General features: G+C 34.2%; 1 protein-coding gene across 1 annotated transcript; it reads left to right on the top strand.

Moving 5' to 3' along the window:
* Positions 1 to 1,682: 1,682 nt before the first annotated feature.
* LOC126667743 (increased DNA methylation 1) lies at positions 1,683 to 17,176 on the top strand. Its single transcript, XM_050360803.2, is given in 10 exon segments — positions 1,683 to 1,883; positions 2,590 to 5,297; positions 7,167 to 7,290; positions 7,969 to 8,051; positions 9,076 to 9,317; positions 11,586 to 11,672; positions 15,342 to 15,441; positions 16,290 to 16,491; positions 16,801 to 17,126; positions 17,128 to 17,176. Coding segments are annotated over 9 exon segments (3,807 nt in total). The 5' UTR covers positions 1,683 to 1,883; positions 2,590 to 2,690; the 3' UTR covers positions 17,164 to 17,176.

Consider the following 17,176-nt stretch of genomic DNA (forward strand, 5'->3'; position numbering starts at 1 on the left):
TTAAAATTGACTTGGAACCGTATCGAAATCGATATAATCAATTTGCAGAGGAATTCTTAGTTAGATTCGGTCTACCACGTCATCCATATACTAACCTATTAAATTATTACATGCCATTAAAATGGTGGCATTATTATAATTTTGGTTGTTACTTTTTTTACACCTTTTAATGGTGATATTACGATAATGCCACTATTTTAAGGACGTGTTATAATATGATAGGTTTAGTTTGTGGATGACGTGATAAACCGAGTATATTTAAATTTTTTTTTTAATTTGCAAGGTAGAAGATAATATTTTCTAGTAAAAAAAAATATGTCTAAAATAAGAGAGAAAGAGAAAGAGAAAGAAAGTAAAAAGAAAAAAATCTAATTGCTTTTTCGAAAAGAATTTGTAAAATCATAACAGACAGTAAAAAGTAAAAACATATAAAAGAGAAGGAGATGGTGTACCTTTTTTTAAAATTTTCCGTGTTTTTTTTAATTTAAAAAGATATTTAAATTTTTCATATTTTTCGAAAAGAGACTAAAGTTACCTAAACTCTGTTAGTTTTGCTTCTGTTTTTGTCAATTTGTTGCTTATTTTTTTCCTTAATAAAAGAAGAGGAGTGTAATCTAAACGGCTTAATACATAGTTTGACCCCTGAACTTGTACCCTTTTACCCATCTAACCTCTAAACTTAACGTCTCACCTATCGAACCTCTGAACTTGTTAAATAATCCGATTTGACCCCTGAACTTGATAAATATGTAAATATTGAACCCTTCGTGTCCACCTGTCACTTGAAACATTCTAGAAGAAATTGTGTACGGAGGGGTTCAATGTTTACATATTTATCAAGTTCGGGGGTCAAATCGGGTTATTTAACAAGTTCAGGGGTTCGATAGGTGAGACGGTAAGTTTGGGGGTTAGATGGGTAAAAGGGTACAAGTTCAGGGGTCAAACTATGTATTAAGCCTAATCTAAACTATAAAGCCATAATGGCTAGATATGGTAAGTACAACACTTATCGAGTGAATACAACTCGAAGTTGCAATCTATGTTGCATGCTAAATTTTTTTTATTCTCAAATCTTGTTTTATTTTTATTTGTCAAAATATTTCAAAATTTGATATTTACAATAAATACAATCTCATTATTTTTATTTCACAATATTTATCACTTTAATATTTTTCATTTCTACTTCATAAAAAATGTTACACACTTTGATTATCTTCATACAAAAGCTAAAAAAAAAAAAAGACAGAAAGTATAAAAAAGTTTTTAATTTTTTCTTGAAAATACAGATAAACTCTTTTATTTTTTTCAGCATAATTAAACTCTTGTATTTTTAAAATTGAATAATTAAATCCTCGTTATTTTAAAATCAAATAAATAAACCCTTTTAGTTTACTTTTGGCATATTTATCCCTTCAAAATTTCGGTAAATATTTTCAACATTAAAATTATTTTTGAGCTATTTTCCTATATGATTACGAGAGACATGCCAACCATTAACGAATGTTTTCTAATGGTGTTGGACGAAAAGATTTATTTGTTCTATTTGAAAATTAAAAAAATTTAATTATATCTAAAAAAATAAAAAGGCTCATCTGTACTTTTAAAAAAAAGTCGAGGAATTTTTTGTAATTTATGACTTCAATTTTCATGACAACTTTTTTTAAAAAAAGAAAATGCAAAGAGAGAAATGAAAGGCAAAAGCAAGTGAGTGAGAAGAAAAATGAAAAAGAAAGAGCAATATACATAAAATAGAGTGTTCAACCACATTTGCCATCTGTTGAGCACTATTCGCCTTCTCCATAGCTAAGCTCTCTCTCTCTACCTGTGAAAACAAATTAAAGTTTAGAATCCATTAAAATGTGGGGCAATTCATGATCTTATGGGTAATTTCGCAGCTCCATTTCTCATTTTTTTCTTAAAATCCAGCACTCTTGATTTACCTTTCAGATCTTTCTTTACGTTTCAGCTTCTTCAAGTACTATGTTTTTGTGATTTTTGCAATGTACTTGTTTCTGAATGTTTGCTGAGTTGTATAAGATTGCCCTTTGGGTTCATGCAAATGGGTTTTAATGTTTAATTGAAACTGATGTGCATTTATTTCTGTTGTTCTTAATTGCTGGCTGTTTATGGAAATTTAATTTGGTTTTCAACAACCCATTTGGGAACAAAAACTGGATTCTGCATTAGTTAAGTCATTAATGAAGTTGTGGAGTTATTTTTTCATTTATTTTCTTACATACTTATTGTAGACTTTTTTTTTTTTTTGGAATTTTGATGCTTAAATTGATTGATTTTTTTTTTTATATATAATTTGGGAGTGGAAGTCTTTGTCGGAAGAATTGAACCCGCTACCTAGCATAATGCTCTACCATGATGCTGCGTATCGCTTATAACGTTTGAGCTAGCCTCGTTGATTCATAATTGCTGGAATATGAACCATTTTATTCATGTTTTAGTTTTGAATTCTGATGAGCTGTGGCATTGTTGAGGCAACATAGACTTTTAGCTTTTAACAATTGTTCAGCTCCTACTTAAGGAGCAACTTGTTGGGATCCTTTACTAACTGGTTTTTGCCTTTTGATTTATCAGGGTATTTCAGATCACTTGGTACAATTACCTGTGACAGTTTATCCCTATGTTAATAGTTATTTGCACAGCAAAGGGTAGACTATTCTAGTCTCTTTGTTGCAATGTTCAGATCAACACACGAGGATTTAAATAATGATGTCCTTGGCGAGAAGCGTATTTTTGCAGAAGTTTTCTTTGGGAAAGACACTGGAGGCACAAGTAAAACGAGTCTTAGCAGCAGTTCCATTTTTCTTGAAAGCGAGGACCATAAGGTTGCTGATACATCGTTTTGTTCCAACAGTGAGAATTCAGCTGTGACTAGTCAGTCTTTCTCAAAAAGTTCATTGGCGGAGGATTCTGATAGGAATGAAAATTATGGCGGGGCTTCTGTTGCAGATGGTCTTCAAGAGAGATTAGAGTTGGACAACCTGAATATGAGCATCAAGAGAATGAAATTTTCAGTTGATGACTCATCATCCAACAGTAAACCTGATATAGTAAAAGCTTTCTCCTCACTTGCATTGCCTAAGGAGCTTGTTAATGGTGTGCGTTCTGCAGATAGCGACTTTAATAGGCAAAACATTGCATTTTTTATTGTTGAATCGTCCTGTAAGGGTGCTATATCTAGTTTTCATCTATCAAAGAAACATGTAGAAATGGATAAAGGTGTAGATGTTGGTGATAAAGATCTCCTAAAGTGTAGATTAACTGCTGAGGGAAAATCTGGGAACGAGGTGGCTATTTGTAAAGCTGTTGCTTCACCCGTTTCACAAGAAAGTTTTGCAACTAAGCTTTTTTTTGGTACTTCCTCTGCAGCAACTATAAAAAAGTTGGGGACTATTCATGCTGACGAGAGACTGGAGGCATTGGATTCACCAGGATTGGATGTATCCAATACCTTGAGTGTACATCCTAAAATGGATCCTCGTCCTGTTCTTCAAAGGCACATCAATCGCTTACTTTTGACCGCGGGATGGTGCGTACAAAGGCATAAGAGACCAAGTCGGAATTATATGGAGACTGTCTATCAATCTCCTGGGGGAAGGCTGTTTCGTGAGTTCCCTAAAGTTTGGAGGTTGTTTGGTCAAGTATTGTATGCAGATAGACGTGATTTGCTGCAGGAAGACAATGGTAAGGAATGGATAGATATCAGCCACTTTTGGTCCGATCTCTCGGCTGCATTGATTAACATTGAGAAAGAAATTGACCGCACAGATATTGGTGATGCATTAGCTCATCACTGGAGTATTTTAGATCCCTTTGTTAATGTTGTATTCATTGAAAAGAAGGTTGGTGCTATGAGGAAAGGACAAACTGTTAAAGCTGCTAGAAGTTTGATGATTAAAAAGAATGAAATAGATGGTGCTGTTATGGCCTTGACAAACATGGATGGTGGCATTCAGCAATATGGTGAACAAGTTAATGGTGTGGGATGTCAGAGAAATGCGCCTGTTAGTCTAGCTGAGACAAAAGTTACTTATTTGGTTGCTGCTGCCAATGAGATGGGAAATCAATCTTGCAGAGTGTTTAAGGAAAAATTGACTTCTGCACAACCTAGTGTGTCGGAGAGCAATTGTGTACAGCTATACAGTTGGCAGTGTAATATCCCTGCTGGTGATAGAGATGTTAATGTGCAATCTGTCTCTCCTCATCAAGATAGCAGCTTAGTTGATTTAGATGATGGCACTGGTCACATGGACTTCTTTTATGGCCAAGATCAACCGACTTGTACTCAATTTGTAAATTGGGATGTTTCTCAGCAAGCAGAGGTCAATGAAGAGAATGGACAGTGCATTCAAGGTTCAAGGTTTGAGACTAGGGGTAAATTTGTAATGAGAAAGAAAATGCGCAGGAAGTCTAGAAAGATATCTGAAATCAGATCAACTACTTTAGACCAAAGTAGCAATTTTAATGCACATGACAGCCAATTGGAGTTGAAAGAAGTGAAGCAGAACTTTAATGCAAGAATCGAAAAATGCTGCAAGAAGTCCATGTCTCTTGATAGTTGCCTACATCAGGTGGATAGAAAAGGGTCAAAAATGAAGAAGACGCATCATAATTATAATGGTTGTAAAAGCAAACGAAAGAGAAGTGAATGCTTGATTGATGATGATGATCTATTGGTCTCTGCTATTATTAAAAACAAGGATTTTAGCGCTAATGGCCCCAAATCTACCTACAAAAAGAAGACCTCCAAACCAAAGGCTAAAACAAAACCAAAGAATAAAAAAGGTAGGTGCAGGTTACTTCTCAGAAACCTAGGCAAAGCTGGGAAATATCATAATGATGGCAAGTGGTCGATAATAGGTCCTAGAACCGTGTTTTCATGGTTGATTGATAATGGTGTCATATCTCTGAATGATGTGATCCAATACCGAAACCCGATGGATGATACTGTGGTTAAAGATGGTCTAGTTAAGAAGGAAGGAATCATGTGTAAGTGCTGCAATCAGGTGCTCTCAGTTACCAGTTTCAAGAATCATGCTGGCTTCGCACAAAGTCGCCCATGTTTAAACATTTTCATGGAATCTGGAAAGCCCTTTACTCTATGTCAACTGCAAGCATGGTCAGCTGAATATAAGAACAGAAAAAGCAGGACCGTTAAAGTTGTGCGAACCGCTGATGATGATGAAAATGATGATTCATGTGGATTGTGTGGGGATGGTGGTGAGTTGATATGCTGTGATAACTGTCCTTCAACCTTTCATCAGACCTGCTTATCTACAGAGGTTTATCTTTTTCTTGTTTACATAATTTAGTGCTGCTATTCTTAGTTTTATGGTCTTATTTATTCTCTATCTGGTCCAAAGCATGATACTGTTTTTTTTGTTCTATTTTAATTACAAGAGGGAAAGGGAGGTTCAAAAACCTGTTGCAACATAATGTCTACCCCAGCGGGATGTTTTTGTTGAATTTTGAAGCTCACTGCAAATCTTTGGGTAGTTTAGAAATTGAAATAGTCAATCAGGAAAAGCAAATCTAAAAGCTGAATGTTTTGAAATAGTCATTAGGTTATGAAGAAGTGTTGAACAATTTTCTTTTCGGTCAGATTTTCTATATGTTGTATAGATGTGTTAAAAGGTACTATTTACTTTTACTATCATATCCTTTACCAATTTCTTGTTTTTTCTTATCATGGTCAACCAACACAGTGTTAAGTTTTGTATCCTTCTAAAAGTACCTTTTATATTATTGTTAATATTGTTATATTTAATATTATTGATATTGTTTTTTGCTTCTCTTTTCTAAATCCATGGCAATGGCCCTTGGCTATAGCAATTATCTCTTTGGTTCATAGTGACCCCACAACCGCTGAGAAAATAGTGTGATGACATTTTGGTGTTTTCTCTCATCAAACATGTTCTCTTTGAGGATATTGTGGTGTTCTTTTGTTTAGTAATTTTAGAGGCAATGTGATCTTCTAGCTTATTCTCTTGTATATACATACTTCCTGGAAAATTGGTTCCTACACTAAATACTATTAACTGCTACTTAACGATATATAACATTTTAGTAATTCAACTTATAAGTAGGACACTTTAACACAAAGCAGCGCCTTTATTCACTTCCTTGTACAACGCCCGTCCCGCTAGTAGTCCTAGGTAGACTCGATTAAGTATCTTCTTTCTGTGCTACATTTTCAAGTATTTCTTCTCCTGCCTTTTTCCTAGAGAAACCAAGAATGTTCTTTCATTCTTTTTCTTTACTGATCACTTTTCTCATTTATTTTGTGGTCTAATGGTGATTTTTTTTATTTGATTTGAAAGATTATGCTACCAAAATTACACTCTCCTGCTTTAATGACTTTGGTAATCACCTGACTGAGTGGTATTGAGAGCTACAATGCTTACGGCTTAGCTTCTGTGATGTGGTTCTGCATTTAGATTCCATCTTAAAACCAATTGGTGTTAAGTGGAGGTGCCCAACCAATATATAAACACATGTCCACTCACACACACAACTAATGTGGGATTTCCCACTTTAACACTCCCCCTCACGCGTAGCGTGTACGGGTCGAGCAACAAAGTCCCCCCTCGCGTAAATCTCACGTGGGCCGGGCCAAACTCAAATTGTGTGAATGGACAAGGCTCTGATACCATGTTAGATTCTATCTTAAAACCAATTGGTGTTAAGTGGAGGTGCCCAACCAATATATAAACACATGTCCACTCACACACACAACTAATGTGGGATTTCCCACTTTAACAAAAACATATTCTGCTTTTAAATTATGCATTCATATGTTGTGGAAAATTATCGTTATGATGTTTTCTGGATTTTAACTTCCCATCATATTCCTTTTCTACTAGCTTTATTATCCATATTATCATGCTCCAGTTTCATGCTGCAATTTCACTATGCCTTTGAATGCTGTGTCAAATCTTCCTCTGGTCTTTTGGAGTTTGGGCAAATTTGATCAAATTTTATTCAATCAACTGAGGATGTGGAATAATAGGTTTGTTTCATGTTCTATGCTACTGTATCTGTGTTCTCAACAGCGGTCTCCTAGTTTGGTCTTTATGCTGTGCCTTGTGCTGTTTCAGAATATATTCAAATCAAAACACCTGATCTAATCAACTATTTTCTTTTAACTTTAGGAGCTCCCTGAAGGCAGTTGGTATTGCTCAAACTGCACCTGTTGGCTATGTGGGGATTTGGTCAATGATAAGGAGTCTTCAGATTCCTCTGGTGCTTATAAATGTTCACAATGCGAGCATAAATGTAACTTTCCCATTTCTCATTTACAGCTTGATTGTTTTGCTCTTTTTCTGTAGATACACTGTTTTGCTGGATTCTAAAACTGTTTCTGAGAGAATGTGGATGCTTGAAAATACTTCATTTGAAATGTTAATGTTAAACCATGAACTGGGGATTTGGTCAACGAAATTTTGTTATTTACTTGAACCAAAATTTTAGAATGTGAAACTTATATGCAGCTTACAGCTTATTCTCGTAGCAAATAAGGCTAGAAACTTTATTAGAATCAGAGAATTACTGGACTACTAAAACATTGTTTTCTTCCTATCTTTATTTACCTCAGGCTCTTTTTCTATTGAAAATTCTGGTCAATAAATTATTCTTGTATTTGCTGTCAATATTCTTTTCTATTTACTTGTCAATGATGTAATAATTCCAAAAGTTGATAAGCTGATGAGCTATCTCCTTAGATAAAATAATGCTGAATAAACATATTTAGCATCATTTCTGCTAGTGAGCTGTTTGTTCCTCATCCTTAAACTTGTCATGTTTAATCACTCCATTGGTGCGCTTATATTTTATTCCTCATTTAGTGGTAATTTAACTGATATAAGTGCTTTATAGCATTCAAATGTCTAATTTATTTTGCTTTATTTTCACTTTGGGCTTCCAAATTTTACCTTCTTATTCTCATGGTTACAGATCATTATACATGCTGGAAGGACCCGCATATATGGAAAGGAGTGGCTTCTGATACTTGGTTTTGTGGTGGAAGCTGCCAAGAGGTAGTTTAGTTGATGCTCAAAGAGTCTTTGGAAAGTCATATATGCAATAAATTCAAATTCAATTTTAAGTTAACTCTTTAATGTCTTAGAATGAGAAGTCCAAAGTCACAGGACCTCATTTATTTCTCCACATAAGAGTAAGCTATTTTAATGGAAATAATATATGCTAAGGATTAAATGAGTGACTTTCACTCAAATCTTTAGGGTCTTTTTTTTTTGCTTAAAAAGGGCGAAATAGCAAAAATAGCGCTTTAATTACTTTATATTTCTTCTAAACTTAAGAAGTCAGTTAGATTCTGGTCAATCTTGTACCTTCTTTTATAAAACTAAATTACCCTTGTTAACTGAAGTAGTCTCCTCAAGTAGAAATAAAGCCGACCCAATTTTACTTTATTTTATATTCAGCCTTGGTTCCATTTTTGTTTTCTGTTTCAGAAGTTTATTATTGTTAAATATAAAAGGGGTTTTGGCTATGGTCATTCACAATACGGGAGGTAAATTTGAATTCTTTTGGTTTGGTTTCAATGGCTAGCCTTGTAAGGAAAATCTGAATTAAATTTTCAGTTTCCCATGATTATTTTCTGATCATTTTGAACGTTGCCTCTCCTAGAACATATTGAATGCCGTCTTTTTCTCTTTGTATGTGCTAAAGACTATAATAAAACTAATGCTGGAACCTCACCTAACAGTTTGAGATTTTCGCTGAATTAGTTATTTGACATATGATATTAGAGCCTTTATAATCAAAAGGTATAGAACTTAATTCTTGACCATCTCTGTCTAATTAATTAAATGCATGAAGTAAAGTGGGTCTGTACTTGGTTATTTGACAATAGGCATAGCTCCAGTCTTAAATCTTAGCCTCTTTTTAAAAAAGGACCCAAGTATTCTTCTAGTTTTTCTGATTTTCTATGAATAGGAAAAATAAGAGATTTATGTTTTCTGTAGGAAAATTACATTTTTTGTAATAGTGTTTGATAAACTACTAAGTCTGATTTGTGACTCAAGATCTTGACTGGTACAGGTTTACTTGGGTCTTCATTCTCGCATGGGCATCAGTAATCATATCCCAGATGGCTTTTCTTGGACGCTGCTCAAATGCATCCACGAAGACCAAAAGGTTCATTCTGCTCAACGATTTGCAGTTAAGGCAGAATGCAACTCAAAGTTAGCTGTTGCTCTAACAATCATGGAAGAATGCTTTCAATCCATGGTAGACCCAAGGACAGGCATAGACATGATACCTCATGTTTTATACAATTGGGGGTGAGCACTTTAGTTCTTGTAAGACATTTTTTTTTCGTAACTATCTTCTCTTTTTCGGCCATCATTATCTTTTATGCATACATTTTTTCTTATACTTCTCCTTGTCATTTTTAAACATTTCTGCTTGGAGATGCCAAATTGAAAGAATGCTAAGAGAAGAGAAAGTTTTCCGGAAGGCCTTGTTGAAGTGGGAGAATTCCACATTGGTTGTGTGCGTGAATAGAAGTTCGCAAAAACAGATTAAAACCGAAAAACCAAACCAGACAGAACCGGTTCGGTTTTAAAAGATTTTCGGCTCGGTTCGGTTTTCATTTTGGAAAGTTGGTGGAAACCGAACCGACCAAAGTTTTATTATATATATGAAATATTTGAGTTAATATACAAATGATACAAGTGGTGTACTGGTAGATAGGTTGTTAAGTCTGCGTGAAGTCCCAAGTTCAACCCTCGAGAATAACATTTTGTAGTTTTACTCTTTAATTTAAAAAGAAAATAATAAATAGCATAGCTAGGATTCAAACACCGGTGGATTTATGATGGGAACACGCGCTATTCCACTATGCTATAGATGGGGATTGATTATTTTTGTGACTGAACCGAACTGAAATTTTCCCTCTTATTTTGGTCCGGTTTTCAGTTGGTCAAAAAATTAATCGGTTTTAGGTTTTCTAGTTGGTCCGGTACCGATGCACAACCCTATGTGTGTGAATGGACATGTGTTTAAATATTGGTTGTACATCTCCACTTAATACCAATTGGTTTTAAGATGGAATCTAACATGGTATCAGAGCCTTATCCATTCACACAATTTGAATTTCTCCCGGCCCACGTGAGATGCGTGAGAGGGGATTGGTTTCTGGGCTCGGACACGCTACGCATGAGGGGGAGTGTTGAAGTGCGAGTATCCCACTTTGGTTGTGTGTGTGAATAGACATGTGTTTAAATATTGGTTGGACATCTCCACTTTATACCAATTGGTTCTAAGATGGAATCTAACAGGCCTTAACATGGATAATTTTAAAGGCTTTAGTAGCCTAGTGGTTGAGAAAGTGTTACAACATGTGTTTGATAGTGAAAGGAAATATTTTAAAATTGAAGGTTAAGTTGATGGTCTTGCATCAAAGATTAGGGGTATTTTATAGTTAGGGTTTGTTTTGGCCATTTAGTAGAATTTTCAGCTGTTTATTATAAAGTTATCACTCTTATTAGTGAGGTAGATAACCTGGCTTTTAACATAGAGTTTACTTATTCATTAGCGACCCAGGAAACTTAGTCCTATGGTTAAGCAGATCAAGCAAAAATACAGTAATTCCAGAAGCTCTATTTGTGGATTGCAAAATCTTCTCAGAGTAGCTTTTGTGTTACCGAAGTATCTTACTTTATATAAAAATAACTATTCCTCATGGTGAAAAGTCCTCGCTTTACTAGATAGGCATTTCCAAACTGTCAAATGTTTCAAAATTATGTTGTTTCCTTAAAACTGCTTGTCACATAGTCCATGAAGAAATCAATGCTTTTCCTTTTTCTCAACATCATTCAGTCCAATCTCAAATTTGGATTGCTTATTTATGACATAATAATTGTAAACCTGAACTCCCCAGTGTATCAGAATTCAGACCTCAATTCACTATGGTGGCATATGTGGGGAGATTGTGGATGTGTCCAGCGCCTCATTAACAAATGAAGAGGTGATTTTGCTTAACGTAATTTCTATTGGATGAAGGAATCCATGATTTAGTTAAAGAGATACATAAGAGTGTTGGTCAACAAGTGAAGAATGGAAGATACTGCATGTTTAAGTGCTCTCGATTCAAGCAATTGAAAGTCACGACTCTGTTTCCATTAACTACAACTTGTAGATGTATCTATGAATTTTGACCCTTGGATTCCTTTGCTGTTAGCCTAGTGCCATTGTACGCTTTTATATATGAAAAGTCCTAAAGTATATATCCAGATCTCTGCTGTGCACATAATCCCCTTGCTTGGCTTCGTAACTTCTTCATTGAGAAAATGATGCAATATTTTGAAATTAGCATAACCTACAGGCTGTAGTTTAAGTTGCAAGATTAAATATACATGTTAACTGCAGTGGTAATAGATATTTGATGGGGGATTTTGTTATGCAACTTCGATTGCCTCTTTGAGAAGTGCAAGTTATGCTTTAATTTGATGCCACTGTTAAGTTTTTCAATCTCTATCTAAAGAAACTGTTACTAATCTTGAAGTATTATTATTATTAATCACTTCTATTTGTTTGGTGCTCTACAGGTCAGAATTTGCTCGTCTAAATTTCCATGGCTTTTATACAGTGGTCTTGGAGAAAGATGATATACTTTTATCTGTGGCATCAATCAGGTAGAATTGAATGTTTACCTACACGTAGCTCATTTCTTATGTCTTCAGTTATGGCGTTTCTTTGTTTATTCTTCAGTTATCGTGGTAGCTTTAAGTATTTTCTTGTTAGATTGCAAGTTCTTGTGTTTGACAACAAAAACCTATCTGTTGTTCATTGATAACTAACTGTAGCCTCTTTCATGCATTCCACATCTTGAAAGTTCAAAGTTGAAAGTCAACTGTGAATTGGGGAAGATATTGATAGTAGATCTTTTTGGGTTTGAAGTCCTGCCACTTGTCATTCCAAAAACAAGCGGTAAATGTGGTATTCCCATAGCAATTTTTGTTTTGGAAATTTGGTTTCCTTTTCCTGTTCCTCATTTGCGTCTTTAAAAGCTATATGTGGTATTTGGTTTGATATTGGAAAAGAAACCTGTAAATTACAGAAGTTGCTTCAGGTAACAAGTAAAAATTTATTGAACATTTTTCTCTAGTTTCTTTTTTTCTTTTTTCCGTGTGAGAAGATTCGCATATTTATACTTTCCGAGATGGCAATATCACTACCAGTTTTTCTTTATAGAAAACTCAAATTTCACATGAAAATTCTTTCAAGCAGCAAAATATTAATTCAAATAGAGCCTTAAAAACATCTTTAGTCTCAAGATATGTATATTCACTATTGAAGGATCTTGGAGTAAATAGATGCCTAATAACTAATAAGGAAATCAACTTTCTTTTATTTGCATCAAACATGATAGTTCCCTTCATTCTTACTTTACACAATCCTGTTCTCTAGACCTTGCTAAGTGACATGAAGATAAAAGAACATATAAAGAAAGATTACTTTTAAAGTAATATGGGGATAAGTTCAAGTAAAACTTAGTTGATACGTTGTCAAACAATGGATGAACAAGGGCCTGTAGGTATAAGGTCATGCACTCATTCTAAGGAAGCCATTTTGATCTAAAATCACATTTTTAATGACTTTTAGTACCATTTATTTTAGAGTCAAAATAAAACCTTCCCCATAAGTATTACGTTACTTTGTTGCCATATTTGTTGAACATACGGCGTAACAAGCAAAAACGATTCTCCTCACCTTAAGAATGAGAAAGAAGGTAGAATTAATGCAGGATCCTAGAAAACTTGTTGAAATGTCATTTTCTCTTGGTATCAAATTGAATATTGTTTCGGTTTTAGAAGGTAATTTTGTCTTTCATAGACTGATATATTAGTTTGGTTCGGTTTTGGAAGTAAACAATCTTCAGTTCTCTTTTGATATAAACCAAATCAAAAAAACCAACTGACTTGATTCGGTATCGTTTGAAATATTTTATACTTTTGTAAATTCAGTCAGTTGGATTTTTAAAAAATCTAAATCTTTGTTCGGTTCGGCTTCGAACCTGATGCACACCCCTAATGATGACCATTGGGCACTGCAAACTTCACTTCATTGATGGAAGATAACCGCAGTTAAATGTCCCAATTTAAGATGCCAAAATAAAGTATTTAAACTTGCCTTTAATTTCTAGGCCAAATGTTGTAAAAAGGCCAAACCTTTCACAAAAGTTTCACAAAAGTCCTGACCTTTTAATTTTATCGATTTTGGCCAAAAACTGATTATTTGGTTTCACAAAAGTCCCGACCTTTCAATTTTGTCGATTTTGGCCAAAAATGGATTATTTGGTTTCACAAAAGTCCCGACCTTTCAATATTTGGCATGCCACATAGGCGTCACATAGGCTCCACATAAGCAAATTGAAATCAAATTGAGAGTTGGCCACAATTGAAACCAAATAATTTGTTTTTGGCCAAAATCGATAAAATTGAAAGGTCAGGACTTTTGTGAAACTTTTATGAAAGGTTTGGCCTTTTTAAGACATTTGGCCTAATTTCTATCTTGAATTACTGATATTACTAAATTCAACTCAAGGTCAAGAACTTCTCTCTTTGTGATTCCTTTCTGTAGTGCTGCAGAGCTGGAAGAAATGATTTAGATTCTAGCTGTCTTCGGGATGCATAAAGAATAAATGCAGATGGTCTAACCTATATAAATAATCATTTTATAGGAACTAGCTTTAATTTGTATTTCCTTGTATGATTTTCAAATATTAAATCATGCTCAGTATATGTTTGATTTTAATTTTCGTTAGAGGAAAAGGTCTCGGTGCTTGGTACACATTCTTTGGACATTCTGCATATGGAAATTCTCACCATTATGGCTCTCCTTAGCAGTCCCACCCATCAGTTATGCAATCATCCTTCCTAAATCACTATTAGAAAGTAACTTTTATTACTATATGTACCCTTTTCATTTTTGGGACGGAGGTTTCTCAGATGGGATTTATTTTAAAAAATTCAGAATAGTGGTGACGATTTCAACAGAGGTTTTTATTCAGTTTGTTTCAGATGTGCTATTTCTGATACTGACATTGTTCGTTATACCACATTTTAAAACCTGCTTTCATATCTCCTACTTTTACTAACCAATTTATCAACCAGAAGATGCTATCTGCGTGAGGGGTTTAAATCTTAAGTATCACCTGTTTTATAACTTTGTTTTACAGTTCAGTTATGTTTTTTAGCGATCCGTGAAATGGATTTTGCAACAACTCCATCTCGCCTTTTCTATATCCAAAGTCTTCCAACGTTTTCCAACTCCATCCCTTCTTTCAGATTTCCCAACTTTTAAAGAACTCACTACTTGAGAATATTTAGCCAGTCTACTTCTCAACTCACTTGAATGGGAATTAGTTTTCTATACTTCCTCGCTGTTAAAGTATATTAGGAAAGTTAATATATTATAATCAATTAGTCTATTAATTAGTAGCTAAATTGTAAACTGATTGATTATGATTGATTGTGTTGATTATTTCCTAGAATAGAACTTCCTTCCTGAAATAGAGATCAATACTTGTATAAATACCAATGTAATTAATATACTGTAACACTCGCTATTGGGAACCATAGTTGTCGCAATTGTGTTAAATGGGAAGGGGTGTGAGTTGCTACATATGGGTCAACTTGTCGTGGCTTGTTACTGCGTAAATTTTTCTATAAAAATCACAGAATGCATTTAACAAGTAGATATCAGAACTAGTGGACTAAATTATGAATGCAACTAACCAATGAGTGTAAATAAAACAAACTGAGACATGTAGGTCTTAATTCTCCCATCAAGTACATCTACCAAACTAATATCTGCATTTGGTAATATAGCAAAAACCAAATGTTTAATTGTCAAATTTAAGAAGGCAACAACAAATAAGCTAAATGTGAAAGATTTAAGCAATATAGATCTTGCAGAAAAACGTGTGCGAGCACGCAAACACATTTTTATATATACATATAAAAATACGGCAGCTGCAACCATTACGTGGCGGCCATTGCGGCTGCTATAATATAAATAACAGCTGTTACCGTTACATTATAGTCGTAACTCCTCGTGATAGATCCTTACAAAATGTTAAGTAACGGCTCTAATTCAAAACCATGACAGCAATAGCGGAAATCTGTCATTTAATTTTCTCCTACCATTTTTCTTACTAAATTTTTCCTTTTAAAGAACTTGCACATTTATATGTTAGTTCCTTTTGTATCTTTCTGTTTATTTATTCGTTTCAGCATGCTCTTTCTCATGAATTCATTTTTGTTGCATCTTTAAATCGCTTTACATTTTTCTGTTCACAGGATACATGGAGCAACACTTGCAGAGATGCCTCTCATCGCAACTTGCAGTAATTACCGCCGCCAGGGAATGTGTCGGCGTCTTATCACTGCCATCGAGGAGGTATTTGATGCTAAAGCTATATTTAGTTATATTATTATTGTATTTATGGGCTTGGAGTTGGTAATTAACTTTCCATAGCGGTACAATTAATATTAGGTTCTTCTGAGTTACTTTCGGTTGATTTTTAGTGCAGCAAATTGATAGTAGAATTTTTACATCTGAGCTTGTGCGATTTCCAAAACCATGAGCCTTAGGGAAAAAATAATCATAGTTGTTAAATCGGGATTCAAATCAAGAAGCAAAAGGCTTGATTAGTGAATGCAGAACATTCGAATCATAAGACTCAGATTTATATTTTTAGTATTAGTATTAGTTAAAAAAATATAAATGAGATATCATATATTCCTAAAGTTTGAACTATATAACCATTAAAAATAAAAGATAAAGTCATAAGAAATTAATTTAGGGTATTTTTTTAGCAAAAGTGTCGAGAGAAAATAAAAAATGAAAGGTAAAGAAAAAGAATCATCTAACAAATAGAAGACCTGCATTGTTCGAGATTGAGGAGTTCAGCTCTTTGGTGTTCTTATGTTCAGTTTCTTCCTATTTTATGCTGCTTTTTTATTTATCTTTTAATTTATGGTATATGAAACAACATGTTTTGGGTGGATATACCTTTTCTTTATTCCTAGTTTTTTCATTTCTTTTATTTTATGAATTGGATGAATCATGCAATTCTTCATCACAACTCACTATGGATTCCTTTAGGTATACGAATTCTTTTGGTGATAAATCGTACCATTCCGTAATAAAAGTGATTAACAATGAGTTGAAATTGGTCTGTTAAGAATCCTGTGTTTGACTAATAATATTTTATTATGGTTTCCTTTTCTACAAATGTGTCCCAGATGCTAATCTCCTTCAAGGTGGAAAAGCTTGTTGTATCAGCCATTCCAGATTTAGTTGAGACGTGGACGGAAGGTTTTGGCTTCACACCTGTGAGTAACGATGAGAAGCGAAGTCTAAACAAGGTCAATCTGATGGTTTTTCCAGGAACAGTATTACTGAAAAAACCGTTGCATGTAATGAACAAGCCAGATATGCAATCAGGTGAGCTTTCTCCCCCTTTTTAGTAAGAATTCGCTAGCCATGTTCTATTTCCTTCAAACAAATTTAACCGACTGACTTTGTATGCGATGAACAATCAATACCAAAATTAATTTTTTTATCTGTTTCTTAATTTCTACCAATTAACCAAATTGGTCAATTAACTCCTACACATTTGTTTCCAGAACTGATAAATTTGGTTTAATTGATAAAGATTGACAAGTTGAAAGAATTAATAGATAATTTTTTGTTTGGTGCTAATTGCCCATCACATGCAAGTTCAGACTTTAACTGTAAGTACCTGTCATATAGGGGAGCATGGTATTGAGTCCTTGCAGCAGTTGGAGGATAGAAACTCGTATGGGGATCAAGATGGTGCAAAATTGGTTGTGGGAAATGATCAAAAGGAAATCAGTTTGTTAATAAACAAGCAGATTGAATCAGTAGCGTGGTCTGACGGAAATGGTGAATCCAACGGTATGGTATCAATAGTAGGGGAAAGCAAAGGTAGTAATTTGCAGGAACAATTTTCAAAGCAGTCCTGCGAAGAGTCGGGTTTAGCAGTAGTAGTAGGAATAATTGAGGATGAAGGTTGTAATGTTGTTGAATCTGTATCTGTTGAGCCTTGTTTAGACAGAAAAGGTACAGCAAGTTTTTGTGATCAATGAGAAGTAGAAATTAATAGTAA

This window comes from Mercurialis annua, linkage group LG2, assembly GCF_937616625.2.
Source record: "Mercurialis annua linkage group LG2, ddMerAnnu1.2, whole genome shotgun sequence".
NCBI lineage: Eukaryota > Viridiplantae > Streptophyta > Magnoliopsida > Malpighiales > Euphorbiaceae > Mercurialis > Mercurialis annua.